At 37.4% G+C, this 15,847-nt stretch overlaps 2 protein-coding genes and 1 pseudogene across 2 annotated transcripts; 2 read left to right on the top strand and 1 right to left on the bottom strand.

Annotated features, from left to right (window-relative positions):
* The first annotated feature begins 1,576 nt into the window (after window positions 1-1,576).
* ier3ip1 (immediate early response 3 interacting protein 1) lies at window positions 1,577-3,887 on the top strand. Its single transcript, XM_085358061.1, has 3 exons — window positions 1,577-1,694; window positions 2,018-2,119; window positions 3,206-3,887. The coding sequence occupies exons 1-3, from the start codon at window positions 1,604-1,606 to the stop codon at window positions 3,259-3,261; spliced, it is 249 nt and encodes an 82-aa protein (XP_085214187.1). The 5' UTR covers window positions 1,577-1,603; the 3' UTR covers window positions 3,262-3,887.
* Window positions 3,888-7,532: 3,645 nt separating this feature from the next.
* hdhd2 (haloacid dehalogenase-like hydrolase domain containing 2) lies at window positions 7,533-11,815 on the top strand. The gene is made up of 9 exons (XM_085358060.1): window positions 7,533-7,586; window positions 9,150-9,259; window positions 9,514-9,616; window positions 9,902-10,007; window positions 10,297-10,381; window positions 10,643-10,808; window positions 10,996-11,046; window positions 11,347-11,410; window positions 11,559-11,815. The coding sequence occupies exons 2-9, from the start codon at window positions 9,159-9,161 to the stop codon at window positions 11,660-11,662; spliced, it is 780 nt and encodes a 259-aa protein (XP_085214186.1). The 5' UTR covers window positions 7,533-7,586; window positions 9,150-9,158; the 3' UTR covers window positions 11,663-11,815.
* Window positions 11,816-11,929: 114 nt separating this feature from the next.
* LOC146628761 (katanin p60 ATPase-containing subunit A-like 2) lies at window positions 11,930-15,707 on the bottom strand (annotated as a pseudogene).
* Between the last annotated feature and the right edge of the window lie 140 nt (window positions 15,708-15,847).

The raw sequence follows: 15,847 nt of genomic DNA, 5'->3' as shown, positions 1-15,847 counted from the left end.
TATATATATATATATATATATATATATATATATATATATATATATATATATATATATATATATATATATATATATATATAAATTTTGCAGTTTACAACTCTATTAACAGCATTTCAAAACCACCGTTTTTACCTTGTCCTTAATTAATGTCACATCTGATTATATTTAATACTTTATTTATAAAGTCAGAGTTACCTGAAATTATGTCCTGTGTCACATTAACTGCAGACTGTGTACCATATGGAACTGAGCAGCTGTAAGACACAGTGAAGGTTCATTCTCCCACAAGACGTTTTCCTGTCGTAACGTCTTATGATTATCACTAAATAAATATTGCTGCCATCAGCTGCAGAATCTGCCTCGTTGTTTTGGAAATGAAAAACTCTGTACACGTGCTTTCTCTCCAGAAAGAGCATCCGAGAGTAAAGGCCTGAAGTTTGTCAGTGTTGTATATTTATATGTAAATTATTTCACCTTATTGTATAAAATGTCATACATGTGAATACTGATCTTCACAGTCATTCTACCTATCTCTCTGTGTGTGTGTGTGTGTGCGTTTTGTTTTGTTTTTTTGCTTTTTTTTGTTTATTTATTTGAGTATCAACTCCTGAGACCCCAATTGTGATAATACTATTTATTATAATGTGAAATGAAAAAGAAAGAGACACAGGGGTGGTGGCGATGATGGTGATGTTTGAGCAAAATCAAAAAGAGCAAAAGTGACAACTCACTCATCTTGTTTATAAAATAAATGGACAAAGTTGTCATTTACTGAGAAAATGTTATCATTAGAAGCTGTTATTGCAGATGTATTTCAGAATGTTCTTGTAGTTTCTCTACTATTTATGTGTAAATTAAAAGTCTATATGAAAAACTGAATGTGGAGGACTAGTTCATGTTTGTGTGGAGGACTAGTTCATGTTTGTGTGGATGGAGTCCCTTTACCCAGAATATGAAGTTCTTTCTGAAACTAAAAGCAGGCTGTTAAGAAGATCCCGGTTATTATATCTAAATGCAAACTTATGTTTTATGGGAAGTGTGGTTCAGAAGATGGAGTGGGCTGTTGACTAGTCAGAAGTAAGTGTTTTTCTATATGTCAAACTGTCCTTCAGCAAAATATTGAATGCTAAGTGCATCCATCAGAGTGTGAGTGTGGGACTGTTAAGTTAAACTTGCTTAGCCATAGAAAAAGGTGCTTGTGTAAATGTATGTGTGAATGAGTGGATCAAGTTTGCAATAAGCAAGCACTTGGGGATCTGCATGCATGCTTGTGTTGCCTCTTAAAGATGCTGTAGAAATTTAAAAAAAAAAAAAAAAAGGTAAGAGTGAAGTCAAACTGATTTATAAGACCAATTCAAAACAACAGCTGAACAGCTAAAATGGCATAAAACAACAGGGCAGGTAAATCAAATGGAAATAGGATGGAAAAACACCAATAAAACAGTATAAGAAAAGAGTAATTGAGTGATGTGGTCACTTAATATTCATTGCGCGTGTGTGTGAATCTGGGTACGTCTGTTGCACGACGTTGGCATGCCTGTTTACGGCAGCAGCATCTCTGGGAGTGGCGGTAGAAGGAGGAGGAGAAGAAGAAGTTGCCAGCATGGCGTTTACTCTTTACTCTCTCATCCAGACCGCTATTCTGTGTACCAATGCAATCGCTGTGTTGCATGAGGAGAGATTTCTCAGCAAGAGTAAGTGTTTTTTATGTCACGTACATCATATGGTGAAATAACTGGTTAAAAGCAGCTAGCCACGCGTATACATTTAGCAGGCTGCCTCTTGGTTAATGGAGAGGCTCTTGTTTGGGATTTATAAGGAAGAATTAAGGGTTGAGCATTACAGAGAAAAAAAATGCAATGTTTTGAATAACATTAAAGCGGGTGGTCTTTTTTTTTAAACTGGAAAATAAACACGTATACATGCATCTGCTATCTCATTTACTGGTGTTTCTCATCTTTCTTCCCATCTGTCTCCTGTACTTTCTCTTCTCCTTTATTTCTCCGTGTGTCTGCAGTTGGTTGGGGTGTTGACCAGGGAGTTGGAGGTTTTGGAGATGATCCAGGAATCAAAGCCCAGATTCTCAATCTCATCCGCTCAGTCCGGACTGTCATGAGAGGTCGGTAGGCTGTATTGTTCATAAATCCTTAGCAGATCTTAAAAATAAGTAAATGTACTCTCATATTAACTGTAACTGTGAAGATACAACAGAGTAGAGGTAGTGAAGGCTTGAGGTTAAAAACCTGGGGCAGTGCACAAGAGAGGTGAAGAAGAGAGGAGAGATGGGGTGGAGATAAGTGTTAAGAGTGATTTATGGCAGGAAGAGTGAAGGGGAATGTTTAAAAGACAGCAGTGAGACCTGCTGTTTTATATGGTTTGGAAACAGAGGTGGCACAGTTTAAGCTGAGATTTTCATTGGGAGTGACCAGAGTAGCCAGGATTTATGAGTTTCATGTAGTGAAAGAGGACATTCAGAGGGTTGGTGTGTCAGAGGAGGATGTCACGGATAGGGTGCATGACTTACTTTGGACAGACACAAGACCAAAGTGGAGATTTGGGGTTGTTTTGGTCACAGCCAAAATTGGGTCAATCAGGATGACAATGATCCCAATCCCAGCAGCAAATCTACTACAGAATGGCTGAAAAAGGATAAGAATTCAAATGCTTCAGTGGCCCAGTCGAAGCCCAAAACTCAACTCCAATGAAATGTTGTGGCAGGACCTTAAGAGAACTGTGTGCACATGAATGACCACAAATATCAATGAACTGAAGCAACCCTGAAAAGAAGAGTGGGCAATTAGTTTTTGACACACTGCTTCTGCATTTTGGCTTAGCTTTCATTAAATAACTAATGACACACTGTAATATGTCATATGTAATTATTCATTTGCAGTTGCATTTGCCTATTTTTAAGATCTGCTAAGGATTTTTGTTTAATACACAAAATCTTAAAAATGAAAGAGGGTGGACTTTAAGTTTATCATGACTGTCAACAAACTTATTTTTTTCTGATGTTAACAAAATCAAATAACTTTTTCCTATATAACCCAGTATTAAGTGAGCTAAATTGCTGGTGTGCTCTTCAATTTTTAATTCACTCTGCAACAGATGTATTTGAGTCAAGAATTAGCAGCTGTAATATTTCTGAGGTTGCTGATGGAATCAGTTTGATTACTTTGTGTTTTGTACTCTTTTGTTTTTACAGTGCCTTTGATAATAGTGAATTCTGCCTGCATCGTCCTGTTGCTGCTGTTTGGTTGATCTTCGCCTACCAAACTTAGGTGGAGGACCACAAACATGCCAATGAAAAGCCACTCGCACAAAATCCTGAACTCTTTGCCATTTAGAGACTTCTGCCACTGTCAGTTATTGGGAGGGCGGAAATGTTTTTCAACTGGCCGGCGCTGAAATAGAAGATCAACTGCAGATTTTTAAATGCAAAGAGAAGAAGAACTGAAAATTAGCTGGTGCAGACTTCCTGTTGTGTTTCATCACCACTAAAAGGACAAAATTGATGTAATTTTGTCGAGGTCATGACCACACAGGATGATGGTTTCATCTTGATCCCCGATATCATATCATTTGCAAATGTTTTTTTATAAATCGGTATTTAAATAACCTGTTAGTACAGACAGATTTGTTGACACTTCATACTGTAAAAGGGGCCTGCAAAGTTTTTTTGTTTTTTTTTTTCAAACATTTATGGGGCAACTAACAGCAGGTTCAAAAAGGAACACAATTCACAAATCTCTTCATATATATGTGTTGAATTGATTTGTAATTGGCCCATCTCTGAGAACTGAAAAGGCTAAATGGTATAGATGTAAATTTTAAGCAATGCTGCCAAACGCAGCTCCGACCAATGTATTTTGAACTGTTTACACTTCAGTGCCACAAAAATTGAGATACTGTCTTGAAATAAATGTATCACTCAGTGTTGTGGAATTCCTTATGTTATGTTGCTTTCTGTGTGTGACAGCAGACAAACTTAAACAAATGACATTTCGATAAAACTTCCAGCTGTTTTGTTGATGAATGAAATATTAGATGTGTAGCAAGTAACGAAAATAAATGTTGCCTGTCCACTCTGTCAGGTTGGTGCCGATTTACATTGGTGACCAATGTGAAACTGAATTTAAAAATACGGTAGTGTATGTTACCTGGTGGCTTTACACATTCACATACAGTACTGTGCAGAAGTCTTGAGACACTTCTTGTTTTGTTTTGGGGTTTTTTTTTTTGCTGTTTGTTTTTGTTTCTAAAGTGATCTTGAACAATAGTTCTTTGGGAATTCTGAAGGTCTTTAAGTAGCCTGGAGCCTATTGGCTACACTTTATTTGTTTATTTTCAGAAAAATAGTTGTGTTTGTTAAGCCCATCATAAGAAATGTGCCTAACTCAAGCTCTAAATGTTATAAAATAGTACTTGTACCAACAAGGTGATTCCCAAAGAGCAATTAGCCAAAACCTTGGCAAAGAATATTCTGGCACAGCATGCAATGTGTCCTTAAAAGTACTGAGGAAACTGGACAAGGTGGAGGACCTAAGACAGATAAACCGTATCTGAAAGTCATGTCCTTAAGGAACAGGAAAAACATCATCAGAAATTGTCCCAGTGGAAGGGTGGCTGTCAAGAAGCAGTGTTAAGCAAGGAAAACGGTGAGAAAGGACTGAGATATACCAAATTGCACAAGAACTGAACCAAAAAACAGCAGCAATGGGTCTCGTGGAGTGATAGTCCTCAGTATGTTAGGAGGAGGTCAGGAAAGAGGTGAAATGGTGAGTGTTTACAGTCATCTGTAGAACAAATGGAGGTTGGGGGCTTCATTTCAGTCACTGGTTTTGGGGATCTCATCAAAATGGAATTATGAATGCAGAAAATCTTATTTTACGAGTTCCCTTCACACAACTAAATAAACTTAACTCTATTATTTTCTGTGCTCACAGTGGAGATTTGTTAGTTAGTTGTTTACTTAGTTGTGTGAAGGGAACTCACAAAGTTCCCGACTTCCCACCACCACTGTCATGTGTTAAAAAAACATAAATTACTGAACTTCAATAACTTAGTGAAACTTAAAAGAGTGTGTTTAATATATAAAGTCTTACACTCCCTTGCTCCACCACCACTAAAGCAGTTCATTAGGCATAAAGAAAGCTCAGACAGGACCACTCGAGCTACAATCCGAGGAAACTTGTTTATACTCTACAGACGGACAGCATTTGGGCAGAACGTCCTCTCTGTTAAGGGTGGCCATCTGTGGAACAGTCTTCCTCAACCCATTAGAGAATGCTCGACATTCAATTTGTTTAAGGCAAAGGTTAAAAACTGGTTATGGACAAATCAAGTGTGTGATCATGCATGAGTTGTATAGTTTTAATGTTTTATTTGGGAACAGAATGGTGTGTATGTGTGAGTTTGATGATGGAGTTTTTATTATGGATAAATGATGAATTTTTATGAATTATTATGTCTATTTTTTTATGTTTAAGGACAACAGATGGAAATTAGCCCCTGGCTATAATCTGGCATGTTTACATTCATGTAATTTTTTTTTTTTTACATTTATGTTCATTAACATGCACTGTCCTAAATAAATAAATAAATAAAGTAAGAATTTCATTGCAGCATAACTATTTGTGTTTTGCAGTGTATATGACAATAAACGTCTTGAATCTTGAAAAGTACCATAGGATTTTGACTCTCCTTGTAATACCATCTGGAAAGCTGAACAGCAACAGATGTATTTTTCAGTTTTTTTAATGATTCTATGCACTGCCAGTGCAGTAAAAGCATACCTAGAATTAAAATAAATAAATAAATCACTCAGTCATGGATTGCCCTTCCCAGAGCCCAGGAATCTATATTATTGAAGCAGCCAACATCCAAAGAAGAGCTTTGAATGTCCTTCATGATGCCTGGAGAACTATTCCTGAAGACTATAGAAAGATTAAAAGAAAGCTACAGTATTACATACACATAATAAGGAATTTAAAATTTTGAGTATTTGTATATATCTTAGCTGGATACACTTAATAAATAGCAACTTTGTGTTTGGATTTACTGGGGAACAAAGGTCACATGCATCACTCTTTATTAAAAGTATTTTTAACAAATTTTCCTTTTTTAAAATTTTACTCTCACTTGACCAAAAGCGAGCACTTGTACCTGGATAAAGGATATCACTGTGTAAATATTGACATACACTATTTCTCTCAACTTCCTTTTTCTCTGTCTGACCAGCTCCACATCATTAATAATCTCCATATGCAGTGAATTATCACCATTCTCTATCCAGCTAAGCTCCACTTTTATTAACATTAGATGGAGGAGGGTGCGAGGGCAAAAGGGGATCTGCTGGAATTACAAGCATATGTTTATCAGAGAGATTTGTGCTGTAAAGCCACTTTGACATGTGATTCGTTTAGCTTGGAGGTCAGGAAAAAAACTATAAGCAAGCACGCAATTATATCTGAATATGTGTCTGCAAAACACAGGTCAGGATGTGTGGTGTTTTGATCTGTGGGCCGTTAATAATAAATCACAAAAATATTTTTTGAAAGAATTGTGGTGAGTCGTGCTTACTTTAGAGTTTAATTTGAAAAGTATTCACATTGAATATAATTTACTGTAGCTATAATGGAAAAATACCCATTCTGTGAAACAATACAAAATATATACAACAGAGTTTAAAGAAAAACAAAATACAACACAGATCAAATCACTGATTACAGTTTTTAAAATACATATTAGATGGAAAAAAGTGCAGGGAAGAGAGAAGGCTGCAGGTGTTACAGGTGAAATTATAATTTAATAACAACAGAGCAATAGCAAGAGCCAGAGGAAGTGTAAAAAGAAAGAGCTACTGAAAATAAACCAGAATTAAAATCAGAAACAGATCAACACGTTAAAGTTGTGTTTTTGTTGGAAGGACCTTAAGACATGTGGGATTAGCTTATGTTTTCATTTTTTCCACATCTATCATGTGCGCTTCAAACTATTTATGCAAAAAATAAACCCAGAAAGCTAAAAAAACAACAGTTGTTATTCACTATGTGGAGGTAACATGCAAAGAGGATTTGAATAGCGGCCTCTGGCATCCTGTAGAGAGAAGGTCTTTATCGCTGCGTTAATACCTCCCACCATATTAAATCTATCCGAATGCACTGAGCGACCCACTAATGCAATACATCTGTTACTTGTTAGTGTGATGGGACACATATGTTTTTTATTACTCTAATGAGTGATTAAGTGGTTAAGGATAACCCTCTTAACTGATTACAAATATAGAAATTGAAAAAATATAAGTTATAATAACACGACAAAAAGAGATTGATATTGACAAGAGAGAGTGATATTAAACATATGGTACTAAGATAAATTTTTTTCTCTACAAAAATGTAGAACACAAGTTTTTTTTTCTGTTTTGAAAACATAATCCTGTACTGCATTTGAGCTGCAGGGGTCAGCAGTGACCACATAACAAACCCGTTTTAAATCTACGAAGAAGAAAACGTCAACAGGAAGTAGGAGGGTTGCTGCTGATGCTGTTGAAGGTTAGCTGTACTGGCTCTTTACGCTCTCAGTAGGTCAGTTTGTAGCGCTTTTGTACCTTTTATATAAATGGAAACTTTTATCATTAATTCTCTCATTTGGGAATGAATAATAAAGGTTTTTTAAATTATTGTGTCATGTATATAATTCCGAAAACATTCGAACCATTTTCTGTGTTATCACAATGAGTTTGAAAATAATTCATGCACAAAATACTAAAGCTTATTTATTGTTATTGTGTACATTACATCTCTCCTGATACAGCATGTAAACCCAGTTTTTGAAAGAGTGGTTCAGAAATATTATTTAAAATACTAAATAGCTTTCGAAAAAAACCCTTCCCCCCTTGTGTTTTTGTCTATCTCCCAAGGACCAAACCTGTTTTTGCTTCAGAGTTTTGTCATGAGATGTTTTAATGCGAATTCTATTCAAAGATGTATTAACAGTTGTATGTATGCTTTTATTCGATTCAATTATCATACGGATAGTACACATTAAAGTTGTCAAACAGACAACACATCAGTTTATACACCTTTTCTCAAAAACCAGCCATTACAATGTTTAGTACAATTAGTAAGTGCTGAAAGCTTTAAATATGGAACGACAAATGTGTACGAGCTACAAGTGTGCCAGATATTAAATAAACATACAAAGTGGAGTAATGTTGTACAATACATCAGGCCTGAATGTAAGAGACTGACAGCCTGTTAAGCTACATCTTTAGGTTATGATTTAGTACCTTTACCACACACATAAACCAGGTTTATTATTTTTATCCTAGCACTTTCTTGACAGTTCAGTATTTTTTCTGTTGTCTGTAGAGATGACTGCAGATGTTAGATAGGTAGCCTTACACGCTCTGTGTGTGTGTGTGTGTGTGTGTGTGTGTGGTTTTAGGTGGGTATTAAGAGCATTAATTGTACCCTTGCACTGATAACTACACGACGCAAATCCAAGTATGTCTAAATAATAGGGACTCATAGCCTGAAATCAAATACCTACAGATCCATAAATCTGCATTCTCGGCAGAAACCCATAACAGAAACTGGTGAGTAATCCTCTCAGTTTGGCCGGTAATCTGACAGATTCTGCCACCACCACTGTGAATTATGATTATAAACATATAATCTCCAAAATAATAAATTGTTATCAAAGAATAAGCTTTTTAAAAAAAAAAAAAAAAAAAAAAAACCAACTAAAGCTCCATTTACAGTGGACGATGGTCATATGTAGCGGTTTAGAAATCGTAATCAGATACTGCGTTCCAAACAGGTCTTATCTAATGTGTTATCTAAAATGTTAAGAACATCCTGTATTTGTGCTCTTTCAGATTAGTTCACAACAAGTGAAAACACTGTAAAGAGGATTTTGATCATTAGTTTAAGCAACAACAAAAAGGAAATGTCCCAAATTCCCCAGTTCTGACTTTGTAAATACTACGATTTTTGTCTGTAAATCTGAATAAATGCAGATAAATTTAGATTACAGAATATCATTCACCTTATATTACAATTTTTAGTGTTTCCTTACGAAAATAACAGATTAATTTATTAAGAAAATGACTTCTCGTGACATCATTGCCTTTCTTACCTGTGCAGGCCTCCAGGATGGCAGGCAGGCGAGCGCTGAAGGCTGTGCTCATTGACCTGAGTGGAACTCTGCATATAGAAGACACAGCAGTGCCCGGGGCGCAGGATGCCCTTAACAGGTAAATGGCAGGAGGGGAAAAAAATCAGACCTAAAATGGCGCATTGAGAGTCAGGATGTTACTCTATGAATGAAAAGAAAGACTGAAAATTATTTTTTTAAATTACTTGAACACTACTCAAAAACCTTTTTCTGTCTTGTGCTTGCTGCATATCTTTATCTTAGATCAGTTCTTTTCCTGTGATAGAGTGCTGTGAATTGTAAACATGGTTTGAATTGCTAGGTGTTTTCTTTTGTGTTTTTGTGCATTATCAGGTTACGGCAGGCGTCTGTAGCTGTCAAGTTTGTGACCAACACAACCAAGGAGAGTAAGAGGATCTTATTTGAAAGGCTGCAACGCCTCAATTTTAACCTCCAGGTGAAATAGCCACACCCTTTCTTATAGCAGAAACTTTTACTGCAGTGCCAAAAGAAATCAAAATGACCTTTAGAAGGGGAACCGCTGTGATCTTGTTTTGTAATGTCTGTTTTTTCCCAAAAGTAAAGTGATGAAAAGAATGTTAGTGCAGAAGTCAAAATTAGGCGAAGAAAAGCAAAACTGGTGATTTACTTAATAAATCAACAAACTGAAAGGACTGTGATGCCATTTTGACCTCGAGAGTGCTGCCTTATGTGATCTTGAAAAATGACCTTTACTGTACAGGAAAATGAGATCTTCACTTCTCTGAGTGCAGCAAGGAGTTTGTTAGAGCAGAAACAACACAGACCCCTGCTGCTGGTGGAAGACAGCGCCCTGGAAGATTTCACTGGTACGAAGTTGAGTGTGTGGTGGTGTGTGTGTGTGAGTGACGGAGAGGTAGACCTGAATTTATGTTGTTTTAATTATCATTTGTTTCAGTAACCAAATAAGATAAACTATTTATGTTTAAGACATTATAGCTTTATAAAAAATTCTAATTGTCTACAAGCATTTTGTTAAAAATGAAGCACAAAGAATTCATAAATCGATATCTCTTTAGCAGTTACTATAAAATTATATAGATGAATAATAATTTATTTAAAAAACCTCCAGTTATATATTTTTTCTTCCTTTTGCAGGGATTGAGACGTCAGAGCCGAATGCTGTCGTCATTGGACTTGCTCCTGATCACTTCAACTACTCCACACTCAACAAGGCTTTCAGGTGTTAAACTTGGTCAAGTTTATCAGCTGACATATATATCAGCAAAATCTTCAGTGTGTCTGATATTTTTACTCAAAAATATCAGATACTTTGTATTATTTATTTATTTTTGATATACAGTAGTAGCAAAGCAAGCGTTTTATTTGGGCATATTTGTGCAGTTATGTCTTATTTCTTGAAAAATGAGACCATATAATAAACTTGGTGTTTGTGATTTTGTTTTCTAAAATGTCATTGTTTTAAATGTGTATTCCTTTCAAGAATGATTCTGGATGGAGCTCCTCTCATCGCCATCCATAAGGCTCGCTACTACAAACGTAAGGATGGTTTGGCCCTCGGACCCGGGCCTTTCGTGACGGGACTGGAGTATGCCACCGACTGTAAAGCTACTGTAGTTGGAAAGCCTGAAAAGACATTTTTTACACAGGTGTGGAATTTATTTTGATTTTATTTTTCCTCATATAGTAAGACAATTGTTGATTTTATAACAGACATGTCAGATACTTACTTGACATTATAGCATCTATACAATCTTTTTGTGTTTAGTATTTGATTTTTTTTTATGCTTTTTGGTACTAACAACCATTGAAGCCTCTTCTCATTTCTTCAAATAGGCTCTGTCTGATTTAGGATGTAGCCCCAGTGAAGCTGTCATGATAGGCGATGTAAGTATATTATCATTTTTGACAGAAAGTGAGTTTTTGGCTTTCTCTTGTATACAGTATAACCATTTATTGTAATGTTATTGTTGCTGTTGACAGTTTTAGTACCTCTTACAAGATATACTAATGTTAAAAAATCTTTTTTTTCTTCCTAGTGGTAACATTAAAATAAAATGGTGGTCTTTACACTGAGTGGCCCTGTGATATATATTTCTTCACCAGCCTGTGACTGATTAACACCCTCACAATTTACTAAAAGTAGGTCTGTGCTTTTTTTTTTTGTTTGTTTGTTTTCTCCAACAGGACGCCAGAGATGATGTAGGCGGGGCTCAAAATTCAGGAATGTTGGGTATTCTTGTCAGAACTGGTGAGCTGAGAAACAGTCAGCTTCTCATTTCATCTTCAGCTTTCTCTTCCACTGTGGTGTCTTTATTAGAAGCTACATTTCTAGCTACTTCATCTATCATAATTTTTTTTTCTTGTTGCTAACCATCTTCTCTCCTGTTATGTTTTAGGTAAATACAGAGAAGACGATGAGAATAAAATAAGCCCAGCTCCCCACCTGATATGTGACAGTTTCCCAGATGCTGTTGAACACATCCTGCAGAATCTGCTTTGAGCGCCAAGTAAAAATAACCTTCTGGTTTCATTTGCACAAGTAACACTGCTAATGTTTCAACAGTGGAGAGACTTAAGATATGAAATTATTTTCCTCAGAACATCCTGATAAATTGAAAACAGTCATGCTATAGTAGTTTGACTCAAAGTACCAGTCACCATAACAAAAGTTTCGTTGTATTAGGTTGTATATTTTTTTTTCAGAAAATAAAAAAAGAAAACAAATGATTAAACCAGCATTTTTTTTTTAAATTGTGCTGTTCTAGTGTCAGACAGATTGGTACTCTCTCTCCCAGTCTGTGTATCTGTCTATCAGGTTTCGTGCTGAGTGTTTGGTGTGTTCAATCACATTCAGGAAATCAGCCGTTGTTACAGTTTCCAGTTGGATGGCGGGCATGTCTGTGTCATCTGTAAAAGAGAATCAAAGTAAGACAGAGAAGATGGCTGTTGTAGGGGTCAGTCTTGACTTTCAGAATCAGAGAAACTTTATTAATCCCAGAGAGAAATTGAGTTGTCATAGCAGCAAATATACAACAAACAACAAGCACTCATATAAAATGAGTGTAGAAACAGAGATACTGGTAGATAAATATAGAGATAGAAGTATAAATATAAAAGGACAAGTATGTTTGCAAATATGTGTCATGTGTACAAAAGTGACAGGGTGCACTGAGGTGTGATTAATTCTGTTCCACATTTGTGGACCTGACCCAAGTGGATGAATTAAAGAGTCTGATTGCAGCGGGAAGGAACGACCTCCTGTAACTTTCCCTCAGACAGCAAGGCTGAAGGAACCTGTTGCTGAAACTGCTCTTCAGCTTGTCCAGTGTGTTATGAAGGGGGTGGGAGTCATTGTCCATGATTGCCAGCAGTCTTGCCAGCATTCTGTCACTGATCACCTCCTCCAGGGTGGCAAGCTTCATGCCAGCAGCAGACTCGGCCTCCCTGATGAATTTCTTCAGTCTGTTTGCATCCTTTGCTTTGATGCCTGCACCCCAGCATGCTACAGCAAAAAAGATGGTGCTCGCAGCAAAAGACTGATAAAACATATAGAGCAGCCTGCTGCATACATCTGAGTCTTCGTAGAAAGTGAAGCCAGCTCAGACCCCTTTTGTAGGAAGCATCCTTGCTGGCAGACCACTCCAGCTTGTGATCCAGTTGAACTCCCAGATACTTATAGGATGTGACTATTTCGACATCAGTCCCACCAATGCAGATCTGTTTCTACCACCAGCTCATTTGTTATAGCTACATTCAGCTGCAGGGTGTGTGTGTGTGTGTGTGTGTGTGTGTGTTGTCCTACCATCCTGATGTGACTCCAGAGCATCAAAGATTTTTCCAACTGGTCTCATGGCAGCTTCCTTACATGCCATCTTATATCTGAGCCAGAGTAGCCCTCCATCTCCTGGAAATAAAACACAGAAGCATGTGAATGAACACATTTCCTTCTAGATAACATATATAATTTCATGAAATCAAATGGTAATTGAAAAATGTGAAGCATAATGATTAAACGCCTTTGTCAATGCTTCGTACTCCAGTACAGTGCATAGCTCAACGCCTCCTGTGCAGCTGAGAGGAGGCAGCCAGTGAGACATCATGGCTTGGCAAGCTGGTGAAGAGGTAAGACTCATCCATCTGAACCAGTAACTCGGTCTTTATCCTGCGACTCCCCTCGCGCTCGCCTCTGAAAGCAATGAACAGAGTTTTTGTGGACAGCAGCAGTGGCACATCTACATTTTACTGCACTTAGTGGTTAAGGTCACCCCATGCTGCTCTCTGGCCCATCACTGACTCAAGCTCATCCAGGAAGATGGTGGATGGAGCGTGGTACCTGGCCAGCTCAAATAGAACCTGCAGACACATGTATTAAATCATTTACACTACATACACGGTCAACATATTGTACAAAAGTCATGTTACTGAAATAAAATGAGTCATTTCTTATCAGTTTTTATGTACTCAAAACGAATATGACAGTCAAAATGCAAAATTGGCTCTAGTTTATCACGGAATGTATGCCATGTAACCACTACGAAAGCTGTGTTGTACATGTAGCATAGCATATATGCGGGGCCCAAGGCTTGTCTTGATCGCCAATCTTGCATCCAAAGTAAAGACGATATGACTTCTTCACTTGAGAAGTGATACTTTCTTCTGGTTGGCAAATGTCATTTCCCCACAAATATAGCAAAAATTGTCCACAGTATTAACACACTTTTGAGGCATTAGTGTTCTGTATTGTAACTAAATGGATAGAATAATGACAGTTTTATGTAACAGTAGCTTAAGCTGTATCCCATGAAGTCTGAAAGATTTCTCAAATTTTCCAACTAGGCTTTGTATAGTACACTGCTGATGTCAGCTTACTTCAGCAGCTGCCTGGCAGTAGTACTGCATTCCTTCAGGAAATAATGGAATAAACTCTGGATGATGTGTACATGATGGTATTATCCAATGTGATGCAATATTACATCATTCTATGCTTATTTAGGATGTTGTTACAGTCCTGCTGGATAAATGTACACAGTGAAACATAGAAAAAAAAACTATATGAAATATCTTCCAAACGAGAGCAAACACAATATTTTCATGCTCATATTTGTGTTCAACACACCAAGACACTACAGATTAGGACCTTTTTAGGTCAGTAACAATTTCAGTGTTGACCAGTGTAATCAGACCTCAAAAAATGAAACACAAAACACAAAGTATAGTATTCAAACATGTTTTTGTAAAATTCTTCCCATAGCTGACAGCCTACCCTGACCAGTTTCTCAGAGTCTCCCCTCCACTTGCTGACAATGCTGGAAGCTGAGATGTTGAAGAAGGTTGTCTTACACTCTGTAGCTACGGCCTTGGCCAGCAACGTCTTACCTGTACCTGCGTGGGTAAGGGAATGTGAAGTTTTCATAGTGAGACCCTGACATTTTTTAATATCCTGCACTTGAGTCCTTACCCGGGGGACCATAGAGCAGTAAACCCTTCCATGGAGACAGGATGCCTGTAAAGAGTTGGGGATACTGAGGAGGAGAGACTGAGTCAAAGAATGAGGGGGAAACATGAACAAAACAGTATAGATACAACTTGAGTAAATCACATCCTAGCTCAGTATGAGAACACATTGTATTTCCATTTTCAGCACACCAATAGCAAACTGAGCTCTGTGCAAAGAAACCTGATAAGTCTGATTTATAGCTGATCAGTGCTGCAAATACCACACACAACAAATTAGTTTAAATTTTAGGTGGCAAACACAGGCTGGCTGAAATGACCAAACTGACCTATAGCTCAGAGAATGAATAATAATGGAAGCAAAAGTTTAGGATTGTGGGAAGGCAGAGAGACGATGTTCAATAAAACAGGCCAGCAGAATATATACAAGGAGATGGACACATCAGTCCTCATCTTCGTCTGTAAATGTCAAGAGGATGCAGACAACCTGATTTGTTGTCATCATATCCATGAGAAAGGTCTGGGCGATGATGACAAAAGTGTGTGCATCTATTTCTGTGTGTGTGCGTGTTTTTATCTATTTGCAGAAGCACAAATTGTGTGATTGTGGCTGTGTATAATAAATTCTACATGGCATGCCACATGTGTCTTCCTATCCATCTCTGTATCTGTGTTACCATAATATCCCAGGTATAGATTTAATGTCACTCTAATAGACTGGCCTGACCCCACTGCCCTCCTTCTCTTTAAGCCCTTTAAAAGAGATGTATTCAGAATCGAAGATGGGCGACCGGAGCTGAAATACCAGCATGCTCGGGTAGCGGCCGCACCTTAATGGGATAAACGACGGCCTCTTTGACTAATCGCTTGGCATCCTCCAGACCGATGATGTCCTCCCATCGCACATTGGGGCTGTGCAAATAGATGTCCTTTGGAAAAGCATACACACACACACACACAACAGAGAGTGAGTGATGCATGTGGAAGACATAAGCCAGAAATTGGCCCCCACACACATCCTGGTTGCGTAAATAGGTGTCTTTTAGAATGAAACATCGGGTAAGGGAAATGGATAGAGCCTGGGCCTTCATTAATACAAAAGATCAATTCATTCAAAACAAAGCCCTCTGCTGCTCTGTAGTGGACACATTCAGCAAGAGTCATATAAAGGATTTTCATATTTTTACATTATATTCCAAGGAACAAATTAAGATAAAATCAGCTTCTCCCC

Source organism: Diplotaxodon limnothrissa, linkage group LG7 (assembly GCF_057381915.1).
Source record: "Diplotaxodon limnothrissa isolate DT_005_m linkage group LG7, D_limnothrissa_male_GT1.1, whole genome shotgun sequence".
Taxonomy (NCBI): domain Eukaryota; kingdom Metazoa; phylum Chordata; class Actinopteri; order Cichliformes; family Cichlidae; genus Diplotaxodon; species Diplotaxodon limnothrissa.
This window is presented reverse-complemented; position numbering and strand designations above follow the sequence as displayed.

What these genes read in the sequence shown, in the direction of transcription:
- ier3ip1 (XM_085358061.1), top strand. Translation starts at nt 1,604, where the DNA reads ATGGCGTTTACTCTTTACTCTCTCATCCAGACCGCTATTCTGTGTACC. An exon ending in GGAGAGATTTCTCAGCAAGA is followed by an intron (nt 1,695 to 2,017) that starts GTAAGTGTTTTT and finishes GTGTGTCTGCAG; the next exon opens with TTGGTTGGGGTGTTGACCAG. An exon ending in AGTCCGGACTGTCATGAGAG is followed by an intron (nt 2,120 to 3,205) that starts GTCGGTAGGCTG and finishes TTGTTTTTACAG; the next exon opens with TGCCTTTGATAATAGTGAAT.
- hdhd2 (XM_085358060.1), top strand. Translation starts at nt 9,159, where the DNA reads ATGGCAGGCAGGCGAGCGCTGAAGGCTGTGCTCATTGACCTGAGTGGA. An exon ending in ACACTCAACAAGGCTTTCAG is followed by an intron (nt 10,382 to 10,642) that starts GTGTTAAACTTG and finishes ATTCCTTTCAAG; the next exon opens with AATGATTCTGGATGGAGCTC. An exon ending in AAGCTGTCATGATAGGCGAT is followed by an intron (nt 11,047 to 11,346) that starts GTAAGTATATTA and finishes TTTCTCCAACAG; the next exon opens with GACGCCAGAGATGATGTAGG.